The sequence below is a fragment of the Anguilla rostrata genome, chromosome 2 (assembly GCF_018555375.3).
Source record: "Anguilla rostrata isolate EN2019 chromosome 2, ASM1855537v3, whole genome shotgun sequence".
In the NCBI taxonomy this organism is placed as follows: Eukaryota; Metazoa; Chordata; class Actinopteri; order Anguilliformes; family Anguillidae; genus Anguilla; species Anguilla rostrata.
Genome location: NC_057934.1, coordinates 58,273,401 through 58,299,581, shown reverse-complemented (window position 1 = coordinate 58,299,581; position 26,181 = coordinate 58,273,401). Strand labels below are relative to the sequence as shown.

The 26,181-nt window shown below is 40.7% G+C and overlaps 1 protein-coding gene and 3 long non-coding RNA genes across 8 annotated transcripts in view; 3 read left to right on the top strand and 1 right to left on the bottom strand.

Moving 5' to 3' along the window:
• Positions 1-9,175: 9,175 nt before the first annotated feature.
• Positions 9,176-26,181, bottom strand: part of LOC135248629 (uncharacterized) — an 88,308-nt gene continuing 71,302 nt past the window's right edge. For 2 of the 4 annotated variants that reach the window (XR_010328461.1, XM_064323452.1), the window contains one exon: positions 18,016-18,211. Coding sequence is in view for 1 of the 4 variants with exons in the window: in XM_064323452.1 (XP_064179522.1) it covers positions 18,038-18,211 (174 nt within the window). In the remaining 3 variants the exon portion in view is untranslated. Of the gene's footprint in view, positions 9,262-18,015; positions 18,212-26,181 lie in introns of those variants that run through there. The other 2 variants (XR_010328462.1, XR_010328463.1) reach the window with 2 other exon arrangements.
• LOC135248631 (uncharacterized) lies at positions 13,016-16,508 on the top strand. Of its 2 annotated transcripts, XR_010328464.1 has the most exons (4): positions 13,016-13,030; positions 13,673-13,764; positions 14,205-14,358; positions 14,687-16,508. It is a non-coding gene; the product is annotated as an uncharacterized LOC135248631 (long non-coding RNA). The 2 variants fall into 2 exon arrangements; XR_010328465.1 differs by lacking the exons at positions 13,016-13,030; positions 13,673-13,764 and adding an exon at positions 13,930-13,951.
• LOC135248635 (uncharacterized) lies at positions 18,769-19,933 on the top strand. The gene is made up of 3 exons (XR_010328469.1): positions 18,769-18,857; positions 19,289-19,415; positions 19,581-19,933. It is a non-coding gene; the product is annotated as an uncharacterized LOC135248635 (long non-coding RNA).
• Positions 23,311-25,238, top strand: LOC135248632 (uncharacterized). Its single transcript, XR_010328466.1, has 4 exons — positions 23,311-23,454; positions 24,090-24,181; positions 24,623-24,776; positions 25,125-25,238. It is a non-coding gene; the product is annotated as an uncharacterized LOC135248632 (long non-coding RNA).

The window sequence follows — 26,181 nt, the reverse complement described above, 5'->3', positions numbered from 1 at the left end:
TTCAGCCAATGGTTGTCTGCGTTTCCACCGGGGTCTAAAGTACCGCGAAGATTAGGCAAATTAGCCCACTGACGTTGTCGTCGGTCCATCTGTCATATGATTTCTTCTGTAACCCCATACTACCACCGAAGTAGCCTACATTATTTTCTAATAACCGGGACAGCCCGGAGGGGTTTATTCCACTTATATACAACGGGTTACCAACAATGACTATATATGGTTACTTTTGTATTTATTGATTTTCATATATCCTCTCAAACACATTCATTAACAGCAGAAAACATGCACACGTTGTAAACAATTAGCTGTTTTATTACTTTCTCGTAGTCAATTCCATATATGCTAATCGCAAAATGACAAGAATAGAACGAAAACTCGGACTTGCGTGAAAATGTAAATTAGTAGTGGTACAGCCACCGTTTGCTTTCCTTCGAAGTTACTGCTAGCCGAGCAGCGAAGTGTGCCCTCCAGATGCGAACCATGCACCATAAATGAGTCCATAGTCTTCCTGGTCTTTTCGTGGAATTGAAAAATGGCAGTAAAATTGAGTAAAATTACGGCAGTCTGAAAAAGCTAAAGGGAAGATTACTAGAATTAACCTGTTATTTTACCCGGATAAAAAGTGCGGAAGGTGATTTCCAGTTTGCTTGTACTGTATCACCAATGTTAATTATGCAGAACTACCGCATACCTCACATAACTGTATCAAACGTTTTGAGTCAATTACAACGGGCTAACAAAGAAAATCCGGAAGAAAATATTCAGCAACCGAATTAATCCGTTTGAATGTTTTGGTAGCCTACGTAATATGCTGTCCCAGCACGAATGCTTAGCATTTTATAAAACGAATACTAAAGCAAGAAAAGAACAGAAGAGCACACGTTATAATTCCAAGATGTTATAACCAAGAAGTAGGCTACTGCGCCGCATAACATACAAGTTTGATTTGAAGTTATTATGAAAATAAATTGGTTTGCCGGTGCATATTTTCAAACATGGCGGGTAATGGCGGAAAATAAATACAACACAAATGCTACGAGTACTCGACCAATCAGAAATGTTCAGCGCTGCAAGCTCCACCCAAAAGGTTCCTGTACTTTCGGAAAGTACTACCTCCCGAGCAGGAACGTTTTGGGGGGTAAAACAAAGCCCCCAGAACTAAATTTAGACCCTAGTTCCTGCGGTGGAAACGCACTGAGTTCCTCAAAAGGTTCCTAGTTCCGGGGTATAGTTCCTGCGGTGGAAACGCGGCTATAGTCTCTGTCGGTTAGAAACCGGTTCAGCTCCGACAAAACTTAGCAAAACGTTTATTTAAACGGAATATATTGCAACACTATTATTAACAATATAAACACTATATTAATGACACTATAATAATTCAAGAAGAAGCCTGCTAAACTATCGTTAGGTTGGAAGCAAGCGGCCAAAACCAGACTTCGTTTTTGAAGCTCATTTCCTGGTCTCGTTGTTCCTGGTTGCTCACTAGCGCCACTACGGTTGGCTCCAGTATAGGTGTTTTCATATCCGGTTTCCATGTAAGTCTACGGTACAAATGAGGTCAAAATACAAAGTCAATCATTTTTTCTCATGAGAACAAATAGTCACAATATGTGTATTTTATTCGTCTTATGACTGTCCATGGGTCGATTTCATGATTTATTGTGTCATTTGGGCACTATTATAATATTTGTTGTGGACCAATGAGGTACAGTTTGCGTCACTTCCTGATTATTGAAGCGGACTAAGCTACAGTAGGGGCTACAGTCTATGGTCACTGGGGTGGGAGGTGGCGCCTCTTGGCCTTGACATTGCGGCTCTGACCACGGTCCACCTGTGCGAAGTCAGAAAACGCAGGCATCCCATTTCGTAGTGATTTCATTATGGCGTGTGCTATTTATAGCTGCACTAGACGACCATAAAATAATCCTCCTCTGTAGTTTTTCGTAGCCAAGTCATTTTTACTATTTCCTTTAGCCTACTTAACCAAATAATTAGTTGGCAGAAAGCGTAATCAGCTTGCTATATTTGGTAGTCCAATAGCCTGTGCTAAAACAGTTCGCAACTTCGGCTACCAAGCTAACCCTAAACTGCAAATATTCAATCTGTCAAACGTGTTTGACGGCTTGTCAGTCATGTACATTCCGTAAATGTCTACCTGGGCCATGCTTCACGCATGTGACAAAGCTACTATAATCCCGATTTTGGGATAAACACTGCAAAATTTTCAGTTTCACGAAGCGAATTAAGAGTCTTAAGGTTTATTTGCTGAATAACATGCAACACACGATGAAATCACACACACAGAATCACACTAAATTAACCACCTTTGTAAGACTGACATTTAGAAAGGAACATGTTTTTAGCATTTAAGGGACCGACAAGAGCATTTAAGACAGTGGTTCTCAGAATCGGTCCTGGGGGCTCCTTGTGTATATTGGCTTTTCTCCATTGGTTTTGATGATTTACAAGAAAAAAATAATTAGAAAATCAATGTACATTATTTTTGTCTTCATGCACCAGGTGGAAAACTTGCTGTTCAAAGTGCGTTGTCATATTTACACGCCTGCAGATCAGTTATTAAAATAATTGGTAGATTTGTTAATCACCGCTGACAGTGTTAATGTTTATTCGGTAGAAAGTGACTTGCGAACGATCAGTCAGCTAGTGTCACCCAGCAAGTGAACACCACAAACGGCGATGGAGTAGCTAGTAGCAGTTGCTGGCTCATTAACTGACTGTGGCAAAAACCTACGACGATAACTTGCTCGGTTAAGCAGGTCTACCAGACAGTTATACGAAAATTAGATTCAAATCACCAGTAGCCTACACATCTCTAATTGATTGACCATCAGTTTAGTCGATGTTCTTCCCTGTGGTTCATATTGCTAATGCGTGAGCTAACCATGGATAGCCTACCTAGCTCACTGGCAAGCTGATATGCTAGCTAAGCATTTTCGTTTTGCTGAGAAACATAAACTGAAGATAACTGAACATAATTGTAATATTAATGTCATACATATAACGTGATTACATGACACCATACAGTCACGGATGGAAATTAAACTCCGTTAACCTTTGATAATATATTTTAAAACATAACGGCAGACAGTCAGCTAGCCTCAAGTTCGTTCTGCAATCGTTCGTACAGGTTGATGGGTTTTTCCGCACCTGACTGTCAATCACATTGTAACAATCACAAGACCGCTTAACTCTATGGTTTTGGCTCCAAATCGACAGCATGGCCGCGCCCGCCATAGGCCTATTTCACATTTTCGGGTATGAAAACCGGATGTAGGGGTCTCTCATTTCCGGTTATCTTAACAGCCACCAAAACAATGGCAGCGACAAAGAGCAACCAGTTTTGTTGCGTTCCCCTGTGTACCAATTCGAAGAAGAATTTATTTGCCCTTTCACAGCTTTCCCACAGATGTGCTCCAAAATAATAAGAAAACTTGCTAGGTAGCATGACTGTTGCAAACTAACAAACTAACTCATTACGATAGCTAGCTAGTTAGCTACTGCTTTGTGAATCAATAAGATTACACTCGATATTAAACTTTTCTCCTCACATACATTTGGGTCCAAAAGTCTGAGTCCACTACCAACTCCTTTGTTTTTTTTATCGTTCATTGAGAACGAACGCAGTTTCAGTCATGTGGTACTTGTTACTCAAGAATGTCATAAAATCAGTTAGCTAGCTATATTTTATGTTATGATTAGCAAATTACGTTTTAGCCAGCTAGCTTGTTAGCAAGCACATATTTGGATATTCAATGTTGAAACTGCAGATGCACGTTTATTTTAGTTGTTAATTGTAATTACAAGATGTATTGACGGACATCGCGACAAGCCAGTTCCGTGAAATGAGCGACCGTGAGCGACAGTAAGACGGCAGATTCGTCGGAAATCGTTCAAAATAAAAGTCTGCCTGCGCGAAAGCGAGAAACGCGTATCTCAAAGTTTATTTTCTAAACTAGCGACGTTTTGACATGTAAAAATACTCCGTTATAATTATAATGCCAATTAAAAAGGCAGTGTATTTTTATAAAGCTTTCTTTATATTTCTGCCATGTTGATTCTTGGAAGTGCAGTAAGTCTAAATATGAAATACCATGATCTTGCTTTTTTTAGGAGAATATAAAACTGATTCCAGCATATTTGTCATAATTAATAGGTCATGTTACCACTGAGGTGTTCTAACAACTCTAGATGATAGCTTCCTGGCTAATTGTTATAGGATAAACTATGTGGCATGGGTTTGTTAGTACACAATAAAATGTCCAGTGCTAATTAAACTCTAAATAGATACCATTTGGACCCACATTCCAGAGTCAGACCAAAAGTTATCTGTTAACACTTGAATTAACAATGCACATTTACTGCATACAGCCCTTCACTAAATTGATATGATGACAAAGATATCAAATAAACATGATAGAAAATTTGATAGAAAATGTTGTGGTTCAACTAAACAGTGAATTCCTCTCTACTGCTAGTATAGGTCAATGCTACCTCCCCTGGACATGTTGTCTCAATGATATGGGGGTGTTTTGAAAACCTTGGACCCTCCACTCTTCAGATATGGTGTCACTTATATCAAATAAGCGTCATAGAAAATGTGGCTGGGGTTTGAACATGCAGTACATAGGCGAATTTCATTCAATTAAATCCCAATTGCTTTCTGATAGCATAACATATATACTGCCCTGCTGCCTCCCCAGGACATGGTGTCTCAATGATATGGGGGTGTTTTGAATACCTTGGACCCTCCACTCTTCAGATATGGTGTCACAAGTTTCGTATACTCGTATAACTTGTTTCGTATAACCTGCAACCTTTAGGTTACGAGACCACCTCCTTACGACAGTAGAGAAACTTTTTAAATGAAATTTTATCAGTGCAAACTTGCTGAACTCCCTGTGTTTTTTTTTTTTTTTAGGCTGGCTGTATTTTTGAATTATTAAAACCTTTGAATTGGTATTTTGAACTCCTGACTCTGTTTCTGGGTTACATTGTTGCCACTGAGGTACCATCCACTCACCTTGTTTTGACCGGTACAAATTAATTTACACCAATGTTAAAATTTCGGTTTTGGTCGGTCTCATGCCTCACCTCTGTGAGGTGAGGCATGAGACAGATAGCATAACAGATAACATGCTCTGCTGCCTCCCCTGGACATGTTGTCTCAATTAAATGGGGGTGTCTTGGATACCTTGGACCCTCCACTCTTCAGATATGGTGTCGCTTATATCAAATAAGCGTCATAGAAAATGTGGCTGGGGTTTGAACATGCAGTACATAGGCGAATTTCATTAAGAGAAAAAGTGGATTTGTGTGAGCTTGTGTGTGTCAGTGTCCATATTCTGCAAGAACAATTTATTTCCCATGGGGGGAGGGGTGCCAGAGGGAGTGCAAGTCCATACTGCGAGAAAGTAATAGTTCCCGGGGATGAAGTGGACTGTTGGAGTGTGTAGACTCAACTGAATCTTGTTTGTGTCAAATTTGGGAGGAGGCTGACATGCTATACTTTTATGAAAGATTTTCTCTGTAATGTATGCCTTACTTTTCTGAAAATAAAAATATTTATTCACAAAAAATATCTCTTATTTGATATAAGTGACACCATATCTGAAGAGTGGAGGGTCCAAGGTATTCAAAACACCCCCATATCATTGAGACAACATGTCCTGGGGAGGCAGCAGCGCAGTATATATGTTATGCTATCAGAAAGCAATTGGGATTTAATTGAATGAAATTCACCTATGTACTGCATGTTCAAACCCCAGCCACATTTTCTATGACGATTATTTGATATAAGTGACACCATATCTGAAGAGTGGAGGGTCCAAGGTATTCAAAACACCCCCATATCATTGAGACAACATGTCCAGGGGAGGCAGCAGCGCATAGTTGATGTTACAAGGTAGCACAGAATGTTGAAGTAATGCATTTTAAATTACTATAATTCTTGCCTTACCATTCAGTTAAACTCATGTACTGATGTAATGTTGTATTAGATATTGCAATAATAATTAAAAGTAATGGGTGTATTTGGGTGTATCTTCAATTCTCCTTTAAAATTTTTGCATTGTCATTGTTAAAAATGTAGGGGGAAAAAATAGAAAAAATGAAGACAGATTTGTTTGTAATTAATATTAGTGTTGTGAATAGTTTTACAATGTCTGTGTTTAAAATCGAAGTTGTTTTAATATTGTACAAATAGAAAACGAATAGTTCATATTTTAGGACAACTGCAGTCCGATTTGTCCTTAATTAATTTCATTTTGTTGAACGTAACAGTGGTTTTATCGTCGGACTTTTATTTTGAAATTTTCAGACCCGCGCGAAAGTCCTTACTGTCGCTAGCTTCACACTACTCGACAAGCCTACTTAAGATATATCAGCTGATTTTAAAATGTGTGGGTAGTTTTCATCAGTGATGAAAACAAACAGCTCGGTAGTGAACTGAACACCATTACACAGGCGATCTGACAAGCAATATAAATATTTATTAGAACAACTACAGCACAAACAACATGTCACAAAATACTAACGGTAGTACAAAACTTAGTTCAGAGATATTTCACTTCGGTATAACAACTAATTTTGTGGAGCCTAACACATTGTACTTATATAGCTCTGCCTCCCCTGCTGACCGTCAACGTTCACAGAATCGCTTTTCCTCACAGATGTCAGGCTCCCTATTCATTCATTTTCGGGACAACCGAGAGGAACAGAGACGCTGTTAACGGACAGCAGATGTTGCTTCGCGCTACGAAAACACAATGGAGTCGCCTCCAGAAAATAATTTATGTTATGTCGAAGTGAAATATCTCTAATTGGCTAACTCGCTGTGGTTAGCAAGCTAGATATTTAGCTTTCTGGCGAACCAGAGCTAACCTTATACTTACCTTCATAGCCGAATATAACACGCTTGTGTCCTTCTACTTCTAGTGTCACTTTGATATCGTATTTCAATTAAAAATTACTGGAAATAACAGATTTGTTACTATTAAGTTATATTAACAACAACAATATAGCTAGCCAGCATGGTGTTCGATAAATTACCGACAATATATTTACTACTTGCTATGTTTTAATAAAACTATTTATTAGAAATTGTCTATCTCTTGCCTACTGCACCTGTCTTGTCTAAGTGCACTGTGATTCTGATTTTCACAATGTGTGTATTCCTTTGTAAGTGCTGTAAGCAAACTGAAAGTCTATGTTAGACCGAAGCCTTGCGAAACGAAGTTTCGTTACATCGTGTACTGTACAGCATATGGTTTGTAATGACAAATAAACCTGACTTTGAGCTAGCTGGCTACCTGCTGATCCAGCCCTCCCTAACGTTGACGTTAATTACCTGCCCACCTCTAGCGGCTACAAAGTATTCAATGTAAATGATGTGTGAGTCGCTCTGTCTGCTAAATGCCCGTCGTGTAAATTTAATAAATTCCACTTAAACGGTTCTCATTGTTTCTGTGTGTTTTTAATTTACTATAAGAATAGTAGAATCGTTATACGGATCGGGTGTCTGACGGTCGGAGGTCCGACGGTTTTCGCATTCTCAAAATTATCTTATATCATATATAAACTTGTGACAATCCGAAATCTTCCAAATTCTCGAATAAGGCTTTCACATAATCAAAATGATGTCAAAAAAACTCCAGTTATTAAGCTGGAGCGCTATCCACATGCTCAATGCCAGGCGGACATGCTGGCGCATTAATCGGAAAGTATACGTAATTCTAGCTACCAAAAATAGCTAGTGGCGCAGCCCGTAGAGCGCTATCCATATGCTCAAGTCCAGCCGCAATGTCGACGGTTCGAATCCGCGGCAGACCGCGACAGACACGAGTCTCCTGTGGTACCGTGAACACGAGTCTCTACACTCTACACTTGTATAGACACGAGACTCTACACTTGTAGAGACACAAGACTCTTGTGGTCTCCAGTCTCCTGTGGTCTCCATACACATCTAGATGTGTCATCTAGACTCTTGTGGTACCGTAAAGGCAGAGACCACAGTCTCCAAGTTTCCTGTGGTTTCCAAGTTTCCAAGTTTCCTGACCATAGACACTCCTCTAGATGACACATCTGTGGTGTGGGTGTATATGTATTGTGATTCACGGTACACAATGAGGAGCTCACTCACCAACTGTCTCCGCAGAACCAGACCAGGTGATGCCAGAGAAAGAGAGCATGGATAGGAAGACTGCAAGATTTGCCAGTTCGCAGCTGGGCTGTAGCTCTTTGGGCACTGAAAAGGAAGGAAAAAAAGGCCGCCGCCACTGTTGTTCCAGCACCGCTGTTAATAAGAAAAAAGGAAGAAACAAAATGAAAAAGTGTGACTCAATTGCTCGCCCAGCCAACAGAATCTCTGAAGAGCCTCCTGGAGTTTGTGATCATCGTTTAAACATAGTGACGCACAAAGGAATCATTGTATCACCTGTTTTCAGTCAGTGCACTTTTGCAGCAGATTCTACCATACATGTAATTGTTCCAAGTCCACAAGTAGGAATGAACATCGATGGACAGATTGCATGCAAATGCTCACTTGTGCACATCGGTGCTGGAGAAGCTGATGGTGGTGACAGCAACATGAGAAAGCAGAAAAAAGTGGAGTCTGACCTTGATACCACAGGAGATAAGGAGGAGGAGCTCGCCAACCGTGTAGTAGACTCCACAGAACCCGACCAGGTGATGCCAGAGAAAGAGAGCATGGATAGGAAGACTGCAAGATATGCCGGTTTGCTGCTGCGCAGCTGGGCTGTAGCTGCTTGGCGGTGGGCTCTTCGGGCTGTCTTCCTGTGCCTGCCGGGCTGGAGAGGCAGTGCCGAGGGAGATGGTGGGCCCTGACTAACTGAGGTCCAAGCTAATGGTTTCCACCGGCTGGAGGGCTCGAGGTTTGGGCGCCGGGGCTGGACAGTCGCGTGCCTGGTGGCCCGGTTCGTCGTGGCGGTAGCAGCGGCCCTCCCGTCCCTTTGGTCGCTGACCGTGAGGAGATGGCCGAGCCCAACGGACCTCTTTCCCTCCTTGTAGTCGGCCGTCCTGACGAAAGGACGAAAAGCTTCCTGTAGAGTGGGCTGCTCCACCAGGATGTTCTCTGTTCGCTCTGCCTCCAGCAGAGCCTCGTTGAGGGAGCGGGGTGTGGTGAGGCGGACATGCCAGTCGCGGTCGCTCCTGCCCCTACCCAGCTCCAAGCTGCGACACATACACAAGACGAGGGGAAGGAACACGGGGGGAACGTAACAACAACTACAAGAGATGCGAAACACAACAAATCACACGTAGGTGGGGGCACCGCCATTGTACCCTTGAGGAAGGTACTTAATCTGAATTAGTCCAGTTAAATGTCCAGCTGTGTAAATTATCTGTACGTACAAGAATGTGAACCCCATGTTAGTCATGCCTGAGAAATGCCTAAATGTGAATGGAATATGTTGTGGTTGTGCTGTCATATAATCTGTATGTAAGTGAATCAACTGGTCCTCATGTGTATTTTGCTAATTGTTTTTCACTGTTCAGTGCCGTGGGGTACCTTGGAGTTCTATAGAAAAATAAACGTTATTGATTCTTGTTGAGGTGTCCTGACTTTTGGTTGGTAACCTTTACTGGCTATAGCTTTAATGTAGTCTAATGATTGCAATATATTCTCTTACAACAAGGAGCAGCAGAAGGCCATATTAAGTATTTAGTCCACCAAGACACTCATAGGTCCTATCCATCCATTATCAAACCTGCTTATTCCTGGTCAGGGTCACAGGTGCACATCAGTGAACATCAGTACTAAAACTAGTAAAAACGGTTACAGGGATGTTAATATTTAAGACTCCACCATGTGCATACAAGCAATATCTATGTCGTTTCACCTGTCTATTCCCATCATGATGGTAATTAAGTATAGGGCCTGTCCATAATACTAATCCAATTTGTGGAAAAAAGGTTTATTAAATTTATACGTAGTGGAGCTAACTGAGGATATGGCTTTTCTGATTGCATACCCTGCAGAAATTAGTTTGTTTGTGTGTGAGTCAATGATCACACTGACTTGGAACAAACCGCCGGTTTATTAAGGAGATAAAACCCGTGTGAACAAAGCCGACGCTGAGAGTCTACTTGCATGACCGAACCAGAGGGAACTAGAGCACGTTGATTGGCCTAGCCATAAACACACAAACAGGTATGGTTGCTCATAATGAACATACGTAGCCAAATGATCTACATCCTCTTCTTTTAGCTCACACCTCCTATGTAAAACAAAAAAGCACTGGGTAAATATCAACATTACAGAACATTTATTTCTTATGTTGTTTTATGATTATCAGTAAACAACCCAAATTAAATTAAGATTGATATAAATGTTTCTTTAAGGTTACAGAGTTCCTGTATTTGCCGACATACCTAAAAAAGACTTTAGGCGTCTTTTTTAAAGATTTATTCTCATTACTTTTGAGTAAGAAATATTTCGACTTAACTGAGAATTTTTTTTACTACTGTCTAAATGTCTAGAGTGACTTTATTCTCGTTTTTTCATGAGACAATTTTTTTTTTTCCGTGGCGCAGTACTCTTCTATAATACGACTAGCCAACAAGAGCCAAATACCGAAATAAACTTACCATGGTTTAAAAAATCCTTAATTTTTAATGATTAAAAAAAAAAAAAATAGGCAATTTGCTCCTAATGCTATTAATTGGGACATATTGCAGATATTCGTACTAATATATTTTATGTAACACTCACTGTAAGTAGCAAAACGTGGCTGAGCCTGTTCTCCCTATAGAAACGATAAAAAAACGAGGCATTTGCTGCGAAAATTGCGACCCGAGATTCTGGTGAGATTCAGAAGCTGAACCGCAGACGGACAGTCAACCGTGGTTCGTCTGTTCCAAAACTTTGCACACAGAACATCTTTCGATCTTAGTCGACACCGCGACTTAAATCCATTAGCTTGAGACTGGAGGAGAGGTGCACCCCCCAACGCCGGGTTGGAACAGTGAGATGACCGAACTTTCGACTTCATTCCTGGAATATCCGAACAGTACAGAGGTGAGGCATGAGACCGACCAAAACCGACATTTTAACATTGGTGTAAATTTATTTATACCGGTCAAAACAAGGTGAGTGGATGGTGCCTCAGTGGCAACAATGCAACCCAGAAACAGAGTCAGGAGTTCAAAATACCAATTCAAAGGTTTTAATAATTCAAAAATACAGCCAGCCTAAAAAAACACATGGAGTTCAGCAAGTTTGCACTGATAAAATTTCATTTAAAACGTTTCTCTACTGTCGTAAGGAGGTGGTCTCGTAACCTAAAGGTTGCAAGTTTGATTCCCGGATGGGACATTGCCGTTGTACCCTTAAATAAGGTACTTCACCTGCATTGCTCCAGAATATATACAACTGTATTAATGTTGTTACCAACGCAAGTATGAACGACAGGATTCTCGAGTAAAAGAGAAAAAAAAACAGATCCATTTTATTAACATCAAGTTTATTAAAAAAAACTATGGTAGGGAAGATAACAAAATGCTAGCATCCTTTATTTTCTCCAGCTCAACAAAAGGCACTGCTCAAGCTACATGCACAGAAAGCATACACACCCAAACCAAGAAGCCACCAATATAAAAGCATGAATAAAACAATCTACATTACCGGATGGCTCTCAATGACTGTATGCGGTAAGGTCAGTCAACGCTGGCCACGTCATCTCCAACCGTGGCTGCACAATGAGATACCCCCATTTACACAAGTATGCTAAACAGGATCACATGTATAAATAGCAACCTTACATGTACACATTTATACAACTCAAATAGTTCTTCACTTAAGTAAACAGAGAAATACACATACCTTTTCCAGCTTACATACAGTACATGCACTTCCGGATAGGCAAAACAACCTGCAGTCCTAACACTGGACCGGCACAAACCATTTATCAACGCCGCACACAAACTCTTAACCAGTGTAAGATTGTGAGGACCCCAAGATTGACGACTCACTGTCTGCCTGTTTAGAACATGCTTATATGCATATATTCGCGTATGATGTTACCGTGACATCTAATTACCTGCCCACCTCTAGCGGCTACAAAGTAGCCTATTCAATGTATCTCAAATGCTATCTCATAAAAAAACACGTTTTCAACGTACAAACGTACAAAAATGATGGCAGATGCCGGTAGGCCAGCCAGAAGAGAGTTGCAGTAGTCCTGGCGGGATAGTACCATTGCTTGGACCAGGAGCGGAGTTGAGTGGGTGGTGAGAAAGGGGCGAATTCTCCGGATGTTGTACAGAAAGAATCTGCACGCCCCGGCTTACCACTGCAATGTTCTTGGAGAGGGACAGCCTGTTGTCCATCACCACTCCAAGATTCTTGGCACAGGGTGATGATGTCTAACTTAAGTTGGATAGATCTAACTTAATACCTCTAACATTAACAAATGATCCTATTTAAGTCATATTTAAGAGTCAAATAGACTTTTACACAATATTCAGTTCAAACATGAATCTGGCCAAATATGAGAGTTCACACATAGAAAAAAAACAGTTTCTGTATGAAGGCTCTCTGAACACTAGAGAGCCTTCTCTTTATACATTTACGCTTCATAGACGTGTCTCGCATAAAATATAATCTTCTCCCCCTCCTTTACATCTTTAGGTTCAGCAAAACACATCTTTTAAGGGAGCGGTGAGAGGTACATTTGTAATTTTCTGTTTATGGTTTCTTATTGCTGTGGCTAAGCATCATTTTTCTATCACACTTTCCATGCAGGGCAGGGAACTGGGGCTTCACCTGTTCTCAAAGGGAGTGATGTCACCTGTACAGTGTCACGTGTGAGTTCTAGGTCAGTGAGTCAGTAATCAGTGTTTCAAACGCATTCTTAACGGTGACCCTAGGGCACACACTGGTTCTGGAGATGCTGGTGGTGGTGAGGGCAACAAGAGAAAGCACAGAAGAGTGGACCCTGATACCCTAGGAGCTAAAGATGTGGTCTCCACAGAACCAGGCCAGGACAGCAGACAGGTGAGGGAATTCACTGCTATTAACATTACAGGCACTCGACACACACTGATCCAGAGCGATGGACAGTATTAGCCATGCTAAATGTTGCGGTACTGAGATGGCACGCAGTTCCATTAATTATCTGTACGTGTAATGTTAACCTGACAAACAGCAATTTGTATTGTAACAGAAGAAGGTATGACAAGACATCTTACACAGGTATGCCTATAACATTACTTATAACATTATCCAAAAGGAAATCCAGATGTCCTGGAGGACTGCAATATCTGCAGGTTTTGCCGGTTTCTTTCCCACGTATAATCAACCGTTATATAGCTTGATATCATTTTGGTAGGTTTTAACACAATTAAAAAATAAATTGTGTCATGCTCAGCAAAACAGGTTTTCCAGTGTGGCAGTGGAATGCAATCCCCATCCAGCCTTCCCAACATCTCACAGCCTTCATAGTCGGACATTTTGTAATGGGAAACATGGCTGTGGAGATAAGTTAAAATGTGGGACCATTGTACACACACATGAATTGCTTGATTGACAGACAGCCGATGTACTGATGATTGATTTTGATGTTGTTGAGGTAATGGAAAGTAGCTGAGGGAATGGATGTATTTCAGTGTTTTTAAATTAAAGTTCATGTGCGGACAGGTGGAGCCAGAGGACGGTAACGTGAATCAGAAGTCTGTGAGATTCGGCAGTTTTGAACAGCATGGATCATCTCTGAATGAACAAAATGAGAAGTAAGAACAGTACACATAATTGGTTATGTTCCTTCTGTACTAATCAAATTTGCGTTTCAAATCAAACTATGACTGGGGCAAAATTCACGATTTCTGCATTTGTTCCATGTGGTTTTTTCTTTTTTTTAAAGTGACATTGTCCTGGATTACAGCTGGGCCATTCAATGAGTCGAGTCCCCCTTTCCAAGTCAGTATAAGCACTGGGACAAATGACAATCAGCTGCTTCAAAATTTCACAGGATTACCATATTGCCATATTTATAAATTGAATAATTACCAAGACAAATGCAGAAATTGTGAATTTAGCCTCGTAGTCATTGTTTGATTTGAAATACAAATTTGATTCGTGGAAAAATAAGGAAAACAGGAAAAACAACTGTCTCAGTAGTTTTGCAGTAAATTTATGTGGTTTGATGTTTTTTAAATTTTGTTTTAATTAGGACTCCAGACAATCCTATTCCGCCTCCATGTCCATGCATAGAGAAAAGGGCACTGCCCTCCAGCACAATTTCACATTTTAAGCCTGCAAAGGCCTTGAAGTTTGACATCCCAAAAGAAAATCTACAAATCAGCGATGAAATGGAAGATCCGATAGTGAGTAAAACCTTTGGAATTATTTGTAATGATTCAGTACTTTTGTAGCATGTTTGTTTTAAAAACATTTTTAACAGATTGTTGAGTGTTACACAAGTTTAACTGGCACAGCGTAGAATACACTTAACATGGGGTCATTCAGTGCCACTCGGAAGTGATGAATAGTAAATCCTGATTAACTTTTACAGCGATATCCGAGCAGGTTTGGCAGCTGCTTTAGCTCATTTGGGATGGAGTGACAACGATACAATACCCGTTTAAAAAAACTGATAGATGAGAGACGAGGGAGCTGATAATGTGGCTTATAACATTGTTTTTGTATTGTCAGGTGGGTGTGGCCATGAGAATAGTGGAAGACCGACACAGAGTCCGTGGAACGACAGAGAGAGGAAAGAATGGCGATGTGGTCAGCCCTGGGACCGCAGGGAGTGGGTCAGGGCAGATTCGCGATTGCCGCGGCTTGATGCCTGAGGTGGATGATCCAGTGGAAAGGGTTGTGGGTGAGGTGATTGCGGCAGATGTAAAAATGGTCTTTGTCTGCCCTGAGAAGCATGAGATTCACCGTGTAAACGAAGATCCAGTGAAAGTGAAATGCAATGGATGTGACATCCACTACAAAAAAACTAAAATGACCGTCCTCCTCGAGGGAACCATTATGATTGGACGTGACCATGGAAAGAGGTTCAAACTAAATGACAGAATTCTTAGGTCATTCATAGATTGTGACTCTGTAGGAATAGATTCTATTACCGATCAACTATTTTATTCAAAAACTGTCAGCTTGACAGTTAAGAATAACGAGGTACTGCATGCTGTGAGGGTGGGTGATATGGCCTAAAATTCATATCACAATATGAAGTCCATCCATCCATCCATTATCTACACCCGCTTATCCTGGGCAGGGTCGCGCGGGAGCTGGAGCCTATCCCAGTGTGCATTGGGCAAGAGGCAGGAATACACCCTGGACAGGCAGCCAATCTATTGCGGGGCACACACACGCTTATACCTATGGGCAATTTAGCCTACCTGCATGTCTCTGGACTGTGGGAGGAAACTGGAGTACCTGGAGGAAACCCACATGGACACGGGGAGAGCGTGCAAACTCCACACAGAAAGGCACAGGCCGAGGTTCAAACCCACGACCCTCTTGCTGTGTGGAAACAGTGCTACCCACTGCACCACCGTGCCATATATTATGATGTAAACTTAAAAAAAATGAAAATTTGAATCATAACTTGGGTTATATAAAACCAGAAAAGTTAAGACATGGCTCGATACACTGAATATTTTTATTGTGCAATTTTTTCATTCCTGCACCAAAGCTACCACAAGAAGGATTTTTTTCTGAAATAAAATGTATAAAGTGATTGGTATAAAATATCTTTTCTCAGAAGGTAAAACATTTAAAACGGGTCATTTTTCAATTAATTTTTTGGTTCAGATTTTTCTGTCTAAACCCTATTGGTGTGGTGGACTCCGGACACAATTAACTGGAACAGCTCATTCTTATTTCACAGGGTTCCAGCTGTATTGCAGTAGTTACACCTCAGGTTTAACCCCAGCTAAGCACGCTGCAGTTGACCCAGTAGTTTTTTGTTTATTTCTTTGGGGCTTCTGGCTGGCTGTGCTTCTTTGATAAGCACTAAGGGAGCTGAACACATACCAGCCCGGATTGGGGTTGCCAGATTTACAATTAGAAGTGAAATTGCGAACAAAGTCGGATCGGGGAAGCAACGTTGGAACTGGGGGGGGGAGTCATTGACACAACAGTTAACACAAGAAAGTAACGGAAAATTTCCTCCAGCAATGACGCCACAAACCGGACCTGTAAAAATTGTTTGAAAATTTGACATTCTAGTTGAAAAAACAGATTTCTGGCAACCCTACCCCTGATACAATCAGGAAAGTGAGGTCTGTCTGCCATCTTTCTCTTTCCTTTAACTTTTTAAAGGAAACTTTTTTTTTTTTTTTTTTTTTTTGCCTGGAAAGATCTTTAATTGGTTTTTATGGTGTGTCCGTTACTTCTCCGTTGCTGGTCTACGAGTTGGTACAACACTCTTCTAATTCTGATGCTATAGAACTGTATGAACTGTACTGATGTTTAACGTGATCGGACATTAATATATTTTGATGTAAATAAATATTTTTTTACAACAGTGCCGTGGTTTCTGTGTGGCTGATTTTATGTCGAAAGGCTATATGTTATATCTTAATGCTAAAGCTGTTCTTTGGGGATCTTCTTTTAAAGTTGAAAACTATTTTCTATTTTGACAGTAGCTCTGCAGTTCTAAAGAATTTTATTGGAAGTTAACCAGCTGCCTTATATTCCCTCTGCAGGCAATACACACCGAAGTAAAGGTATTTATGCAGGAAAAGGTGCAAATGATAGTGGAGCACATGTAATGGAAAGGTGCACACCTTCACTGCACAAGAAGCCCCATTATTGCACATTACCCATAACCATTGCATGAGGTTCTTTGCACTTCACACTCCATTACTGTAGGATACCCAATGATGGCAGTTTTCTCAAATGTTGTCAGTGTTCTTAACTAATGTGCTGAATGAGCAGTTCACCTGAGTGTGGAATGAGGCATCATCAGAACATGTTAATATTTTTATATTCATATTTTTTTGCCACAGAAAATGGTTGTGAAAAATAATCCATGTTTGTATTGTATCAAAAAACATGTCAATGATAATTGCTGCACATGTGGGACTGGTTACATTTTATAGTGCAGATCAGCCAGTCCTACTAAGCGACCACAAACGCTGTCAAGTGAACGGTTAAACAAGCAATGGGGGAAAAATAACTCATCTTATGGCAACTGCAGGTGTCTGTCGGTATGATGCTGGAAGCTAGCGTCAGGCAGTTTTATGGGCACAAAAATGTCATTTTCAGGGATGTGAATGCTGGGGGCCGGTAGCCCCAGTAGAGCTTTAAGAGCTTTCTAGCAGCGCTACTGGAATAAAGGTGCTTTTGACGTTTGGTAATCCGCAGAAGGTGACCTAGCCCAGCAGGTTTTCCACACATGCACTAGCTAAGCTCATTCGTGCTGTGTTAAAATTAGTCCTTAAACACACCACTACTTCGACACAACCCTTATGTCTAAAACAAATGTGAATGCAAATCTACAGAATAACTGTTAAGATGGCCTCCCTACATGCAGCATCACCTCTTCAATGAAGGAGTCCTAGTTCTGGGTGGCAGTGTAGTATAATGGGTAAGGGGTTGGTCTTGTAATCTAACGGTCGCAGGTTCAATTCCCTGTTAGGACACTGCCGTTGTAACCTTGAGCAAGGTAGGTAAACCTTTCATTGCTTCAGTATATATCCAACTGTATGAATGGATACAATGTAAGTCACTCTGGATAAGAGCGTCTGCTAAATGCCTGTAATGTGGTTGGACAAATTCTGCTTGTAAGCAAAGAACTCGGCCTTTCAAAAAATGTTTGGCACCCAAAAAGGGCCTACACTGATCCAATTCCCACCCTATTTTGGAATGTTCCTTCTGCCACCGTGTTCAACCTTAATGTCATGGTTGTCACCTTAATGTAAAAAATAGACAGTTCAAGGAGCCATACTGTTAAAAATGTGTGATAAGATGCACTGACAAAAAAGCGATGAAAAAAATGGTAAATAAGTAAATGAAACAAGCTATGATATGAAATTACTTTTAATATTATTTCTGTAATTTCTTGTGGTGGTGACTTTGCTGCCCCCTGCTGGTAATCATGTGCTTCTCTCGCCGAGTGATTTGGAGTCCTGCTCCAGTGATCAGCTGCTGATGGACTGACTGACTGCCTCCACCTGTCTGTGACCCAACATACTGTGCTGCAGAAACAGCTGGAAGGAGCTGCAGGAAAAATGGGATAACAAAACAAAATGGAGACACTTCTTTTCAATTCAACAGAACGCGGGAATGAGAAGGTCAATTGGAAGAAACAAAGATAAATAGTGCACAATAAGCAGATTAACGCTGTGACAGGTAATACTGAATATAACAATTACTTACAATTACTGAACAAATATGCAACTGGAGAATGTGAACATGTGTCAGAGGAGAGAAAGAGTGCAACATGCAATCTTTAAATGTTCAGTTTATTTTAGATAAAGAGAAAGAGAAATATTTTTGAAGAATAACAAAGGTGAGGAATGAAGGAAATAAGCTTTATTACAGTTTTTAGTCTGTGCTGTGGAATTTGGAAATGTCGTTTTTGATGAACTTTTTTTACTCATTTGAAAGAAAAAAGATAAGATTTAGATGCAGATCCAGTCCTGGACAGTAGGTGGCAGCAAAGCTCCGTGAAATGGTTTCTATCCGCCCATAAAAAACTTTTAACGAACCTACCAAGAACTGGGCATTGACTCCTGTTTCCTTCTGTCTTACCTCCTCTCTTCTTTTCAAGTGTTCCTGAGTTTTCCAGTATGTCAACAATACATTGACCAAATCTGTGCGATTCCCAGCCTGGCCACTTGGACACATGGAGCCAGAGATCCTGGTGAGTCAATTTCTCACTAGACTGAAATAATAAGCTGCCTTCGCCCTTTGCGCGTAAAAATCATAATCTTTCTAAGCTGCTGTGGATAAGAACATCTGCTAAATGCTAAATGTAATGCAGTCTCTTCAGGAATGTTGTAGCGCGGTTAATATTTTATGAACATCAGCTGTATGAATCTGTCATTTCAAATATGGTTCTATGTTGGGATAAGCGAACACACTGAACTTGCCTGGTCTGTTACCAACGTCTGGCACTGGTGCCTGCACAATTTGTGTGGATACAATTATGTTATTTCTTATTATAAGTTGCTCTGGACCAGAGCTTCTGAGAAATTGACTGTAATTTGATGCACACTTAGTGCAAAAAAGGATCATTAAAAAAAAAAAAAAATCTGAACCGCAAAAGTGAGTCAATCAAAACTGATTTTGCAGGGAAGCCTTCTGGACCCGGCTATCTTAAAGAATGTGAAATCAATCACGTTTTCACCTATTCTGAATCGATGCACTATTAGACGTGATTTTACTGCCACCATGAACCTCACTATCAATGCTGATAAAGGTATCGTGCAACGTTTGTCATTTTGCCGCTTTCTTTAATGTTGTGTTGAAGGGTTAAATTACATGTGATTGAGTAATGCTTTATTTATACATAATCAAGGACAATAGTAAACACTAGTAAAATCACTTCATCCTGGTTTACTTATGGTGTTACACTGCTCTACAGGTCCAGAGGTAGGGATGAACAGAGGGGGCCAGGCTGTAAGGAAGAGGTCTTGGTAAGATGTTCTTTAAAAATCTGCAGTGATTGCTCACAAGGCAGTGGGGTCTACGAGGCAAATTGTGGGTTCATGTCAGTCATTTATGTGACTTCTGAGATTTAGGACCCCCTTGAAAATGAGATGCTACATCTCAAGGGGCTATCCTTTCAATACAATAAATATTTAAAATAACCATCACATTTCTAACCAATGAATACTACTCCACTTTATCGCTAACAATCTCTAACAAAAAGAAAGTTTTGGTTATACATGTAATTTCTGTTATATTTAAACAAGAGAACAAACAGTTAATCACCATCAAAAACTTTATTTGACAAAAATTCCCTACAGGTAGCCGATTACAGCTAATATAAAATCATAAATGAACATTAAACAAGCAAATATAGTATGCCACATAATTTTAGTTATGTGGCATACTCGTATACAGACATTGTACTGTATCATGTACTGGAAACACGTTTTATATCGTCTATACTATGTAACCGAGGTGTAAATTTATTTATACCGGTCAAAACAAGGTGAGTCGATGGTACCTCAGTGGCAACAATGCAACCCAGAAACAGACGCAAAAGTTCAAAATACGAAGTCAAAGGTTTTAATAATTCAAAAATACAGCCAGCCTAAAAAAACACAGGGAGTTCAGCAAGTTTGCACTGATAAAATTTCATTTAAAACAGTTTCTCTACTGTCATAAGGAGGTGGTCTCGTAACCTAAACGTTGCAGGATTGATTCCCGGATGGGACATTGCCGTTGTACCCTTAAACAAGGTACATCGCCTGCATTGCTCCAGAATATATACAACTGTATTAATGTATTCAATGTAAATGCTATGCTGTGTGAGTCGCTCTGTCTGCTAAATGCCCGTCGTGTAAATGTAATAAATTTCACTTAAACGGTTCTCATTGTTTCAGTGTATTTTTAATTTACTAAACATTCTCGTATAAGAATAGTAGAATCGTTATACGGACGGGGGGTTTTCGCATTCTCAAAATGATCTTATACGAAACTTGTGACAATCCCAAATCTTCAAAATTCACGAATGAGGCTTTCACATAATCAAAATGATGTCAAAAAAACTCCAGTTATTACACTGGAGCGCTATCCATATGCTCAATTCCAAACGCGATGTTGAAGGTGCGAATCCACAGGAGGACGTCGGGCAGGGGACGGGATGGGGGTCGGGACGTGCGGGGATCCCCGTCTGGGGCCGGGCCGGAATATAAACAACTGTATTAATGTATTCAATGTAAATACTATGCCCGGTCGGGGAGCCCCGAATATATACAACTGTATTAATGTACTCAATGTAAAAGCTATGCCCGGTCTGGGATCCACGACCGGGCATAGCATTTACATTGAATACATTAATACAGTTGTATATATTCCGGTCCTTCCCGTCCAGTCCCGGGCTGGGGATGGGGGCCGGGACGTGCGGGGATCCCCGCGGGGATCCAATGCCATTTACATTGAATACACTAATACGTTGAATACATTCATACATATATCGACCGGAATATATACAACTGTATTAATGTATTCAGTGTAAATGCTATGCCCAGTCGGGGAGCCTCGACCGGGATATATGTATTTAATGTATTCAATATATTAATGTATTCAATGTAAATGCTATGCCCGGTTGGGGCTCCCCGAAAAATAATGTATTAATGTATTCAATGTAAATGCTATGCCCGGGACGGCCACCCGAACCGGGTAGAGCATTTACATTGAGTACATTAATACAGTTGTGTATATTCAATGTAAATGATATTACATTACATTACATTAATGTATTCAATGTAAATACTATGCCCGGTTGGGGCTCCCCGAAAAATAATGTATTAATGTATTCAATGTAAATGCTATGCCCGGTTGGGGCTCCCCGAAAAATAATGTATTAATGTACTCAATGTAAATCCTATGCCCGGGACGGCCACCCGAACCGGGTAGAGCATTTACATTGAGTACATTAATACAGTTGTGTATATTCAATGTAAATGATATTACATTACATTACATTAATGTATTCAATGTAAATACTATGCCCGGTTGGGGCCGTCCCCGGCATAGCATTTACATTAAATACATTAATACAGTTGTATATATTCCGGTCCTTCCCGTCCCGGGCCGGGGATGGGGAGCGGGACGTGCGGGGATCCCCGTCTGGGGCCGGGCCTGGCCGGGCCGGGCCGGGGATCCCCGACTGGAATATATACATCTGTATTAATGTATTCAATGTAAATGCTATGCCCGGTCGGGGAGCCTCGACCGGGATATATGTACTTAATGTATTCAATATATTAATGTATTCAATGTAAATGCAGAGCATTTACATTGAGTACATTAATACAGTTGTGTATATTCAATGTAAATGATATTACATTACATTACATTAATGTACTCAATGTAAATCCTATGCCCGGGACGGCCACCCGAACCGGGTAGAGCATTTACATTGAGTACATTAATACAGTTGTGTATATTCAATGTAAATGATATTACATTACATTACATTAATGTATTCAATGTAAATACTATGCCCGGTTGGGGCTCCCCGAAAAATAATGTATTAATGTATTCAATGTAAATGCTATGCCCGGGACGGTAATGCCTGAGAAATGCCTAAATGTAAATGGAATATGTTGTGGTTGTGCTGTCACATATGTTGTGCTGTGTGTTTCGCAAACAAACACACAAAAACCCGCCTCGTTTACAGACATTGTACTGTACATGTACTGGAAACACGTTTTATATTATACTATGTATAGTATATACTATGTAACCGAGGTGTAAATTTATTTATACCGGTCAAAACAAGGTGAGTCGATGGTACCTCAGTGGCAACAATGCAACCCAGAAACAGACTCAAGAGTTCAAAATACGAAGTCAGAGGTTTTAATAATTCAAAAATACAGCCAGCTTAAAAAAACACAGGGATTTCAGCAAGTTTGCACTGATAAAATTTCATTAAAACAGTTTCTACTGTCGTAACGAGGTGGTCTCGTAAACTAAACGTTGCAGGATTGATTCCCGGATGGGACATTGCCGTTGTACCCTTAAATAAGGTACATCGCCTGCATTGCTCCAGAATATATACAACTGTATTAATGTATTCAATGTAAATGCTATGCTGTTTGAGTCGCTCTGTATGCTAAATGTCCGTCATGTAAATGTAATAAATTCCACTTAACGGTTCTCATTGTTTCAGTGTGTTTTTAATTTATTAAACATTCTCGTATAAGAATAGTATAACGTCATTCTAGCTAAATGGCCGTAGAGCGCTATCCATATGCTCAATTCCAGCCGCGATGTTGAAGGTTCGAAGGTTGAAGGTATTTGGGCATATACATCGAGCAGGTACAGGTTCGATGTCTAGTGCGTTATAGTGCGGGCTAGTCTAGCGCATCATCGACTCTCTGAAATGCTTCGCGGGGCATGGCGGGGCGGAGAGCATCATCTAGACTAGTAAACTAGACCAGTGCGTCATCGGGCAGGTACTGCGGCAGTTTACTAGTCTAGATGATACGCTCTGCTCCACTGTTAATGGTAGAATGTGGAGCCTCTCTGAAGAGCCTCCTCGTTTAATCATAGTATCACCTGTTTTCAATCAGTGCACTTTTGCAACAGGTTCTACCATTAACATCACTGTTAATGGTACTGTATAGAAATACTCAAATGTACTCATCGGTGCTGAAGAAGCTGATGGTGGTGAGGGCAACATGAGAAAGCACAGAAGAGTGGAGTCTGATACGGAAGAAGATGAGCAGCAGCACAACAGTCACAATGTGGCCTCCACAGAACCAGGCCAGGACAGCAGACAGGTGAGGGAATTCACTGCTATTAACATTACAGGCACTTGGCACACACTGATCCAGAGTGATGGACAGTAGTGGAGATCATCAGTATTAGCCATGCTAAATGTTGGGGTACCGAGAAGGCACGCAGTTCCATTAATTATCTGCATGTGTAATGTTAACCTGACAAACAGCAATTTGTATTGTAACAGAAGAAGGTATGACAAGACATCTTACACAGCTATGCCCATAACATTACTTATAACACTATCCAAAAGGAAATCCAGATGTCCTGGACGTATTATCTCCCACGTATAATCAACCGTTATATAGCCTGATATCATTTTGGTAGGTTTTGACACAATTAAAAAATAAATTGTGTCATGCTCAGCAAAACAGGTTTTCCAGTGTGGCAGTGGAATGCAATCCCCATCCAGCCTTCCCAACATCTCACAGCCTTCATAGTCGGACATTTTGTAATGGGAAACATGGCTGTGGAGATACAAGTTAAAATGTGGGACCGTTGTACACACACATGAATTGCTTGATTGACAGACAGCCGATGTACTGATGATTGATTTTGATGTTGTTAAGGTAATGGAAAGTAGCTGAGCGAATGGATGTATTTCAGTGTTTATAAATTAAAGTTTATATACGGAGAGGTGGAGCCAGAGGAGGGTAACGTGAATCAGAAGTCTGTGAGATTCGGCAGTTTTGAACAGCATGGATCATCTCTGAGTGAACAAAATGAGAAGTAAGGACAGTACACATAATAATTGGTTATGTTCCTTCTGTACTAATCAAATTTGCGTTTCAAATCAAACTATGACTGGGGCAAAATTCACGATTTCTGCATTTGTTCCATGTGTTTTTTTTTTTTTTAAAGTGACATTGTCCTGGATTACAGCTGGGCCATTCAATGAGTCGAGTCCCCCTTTCCAAGTCAGTATAAGCACTGGGACAAATGACAATCAGCTGCTTCAAAATTTCACAGGATTACCATATTGCCATATTTATAAATTGAATAATTACCAAGACAAATGCAGAAATTGTGAATTTAGCCTCGTAGTCATTGTTTGATTTGAAATACAAATTTGATTTGTGGAAAAATAAGGAAAACAGGAAAAACAACTGTCTCAGTAGTTTTGCAGTAAACTTATATGGTTTAATGTTTTTTAAATTTTATTTTAATTAGGACTCCAGACAATCCTATTCCGCCTCCATGTCCATGCATAGAGAAAAGGGCACTGCCCTCCAGCACAATTTCACATTTTAAGCCTGCAAAGGCCTTGAAGTTTGACATCCCAAAAGAAAATCTACAAATCAGCGATGAAATGGAAGATCCGATAGTGAATAAAACCTTTGGAATTATTTGTAATGATTTAGTACTTTTGTAGCATGTTTGTTTTAAAAACATTTTTAACAGATTGTTGAGTGTTACTGCCAAGTGCATTTTGGCACACAAGTTTAACTGGCACAGCGTAGAATACACATAATATGGGGTCATTCAGTGCCTCTCGGAAATGATGAATAGTCAATCCTGATGAACTTTTACAGCGATATCCGAGCAGGTTGGGCAGCTGCTTTAGCTCATTTGGGATGGAGTGACAACGATACAATACCCGTTTAAAAAAACCGATAGATGAGAGACGAGGGAGCTGATAATGTGGCTTATAACATTGTTTTTGTATTGTCAGGTGGGTGTGGCCATGAGAATAGTGGAAGTCCACAGAGTCCGTGGAACGACAGAGAGAGGAAAGAATGGCGATGTGGTCAGCCCTGGGACCGCAGGGAGTGGGTCAGGGCAGATTTATTTAAACAAGAGAACAAACAGTTAATCACCATCAAAAACTTTATTTGACAGAAATTCCCTACAGGTAGCCGATTACAGCTAATATAAAATCATAAATGAACATTAAGCAAGCAAATATAGTATGCCACATAATTTTAGTTTGTATAAATAAGCTAGCTGTCTTAAGTTACTTTACTTGCTAGCTAGCTAGCAGTGTATTTAGGATGGAAATAGATAGGTGATGACACTTAGATTACATTACATTACAGGCATTTGGCAGACGCTCTTATCCAGAGCGACGTACAACAAAGTGTATAACCACAACCAGGACCAAGTGTGTTGAAAATCCTAGAGGGAAGTACAGTTCCAAGTGCAGGGAACGACCCTGTAGTTTAACTTGGACCCTGTAGGTTAATCTGATTAACACAACAAAAACAGCAACAAAGCAGTCTATGCAAATAAAACAAGCGATAGTTGAGTAGGTACAGGTGCAATAACTTAGTTAACTAAGATAAACATCTTACCTAGCCACAACCCTAAGATTACGAAGTCAGTTAGAGAGTACAGGTAGGTAGGGAGGGATGGGGAGAGGTGCGGCCTGAAGAGGAGAGTCTTCAGTCGTCGTTGGAAGGTGGTCAGGGTCTCAGCTGTTCTGACTTCCACGGGAAGGTCATTCCACCATCGTGGAGCCAAAACAGACAGGAGACATGACCGGGAAGTGCAAGTGCGACGAGGGAGAGGTGCCGGGCGTCCTGAGGTAGCGGAATGGAGGGGTCTGGCAGGCTTGTACGGTTTGAAGACCAGACGAGCTGCAGCATTCTGAATGAGTTGCAGGGGTCTGATGGCAGATGCCGGTAGGCCAGCCAGAAGAGAGTTGCAGTAGTCCTGGCGGGATAGCACCATTGCTTGGACCAGGAGCGGAGTTGAGTGGGTGGTGAGAAAGGGGCGGATTCTCCGGATGT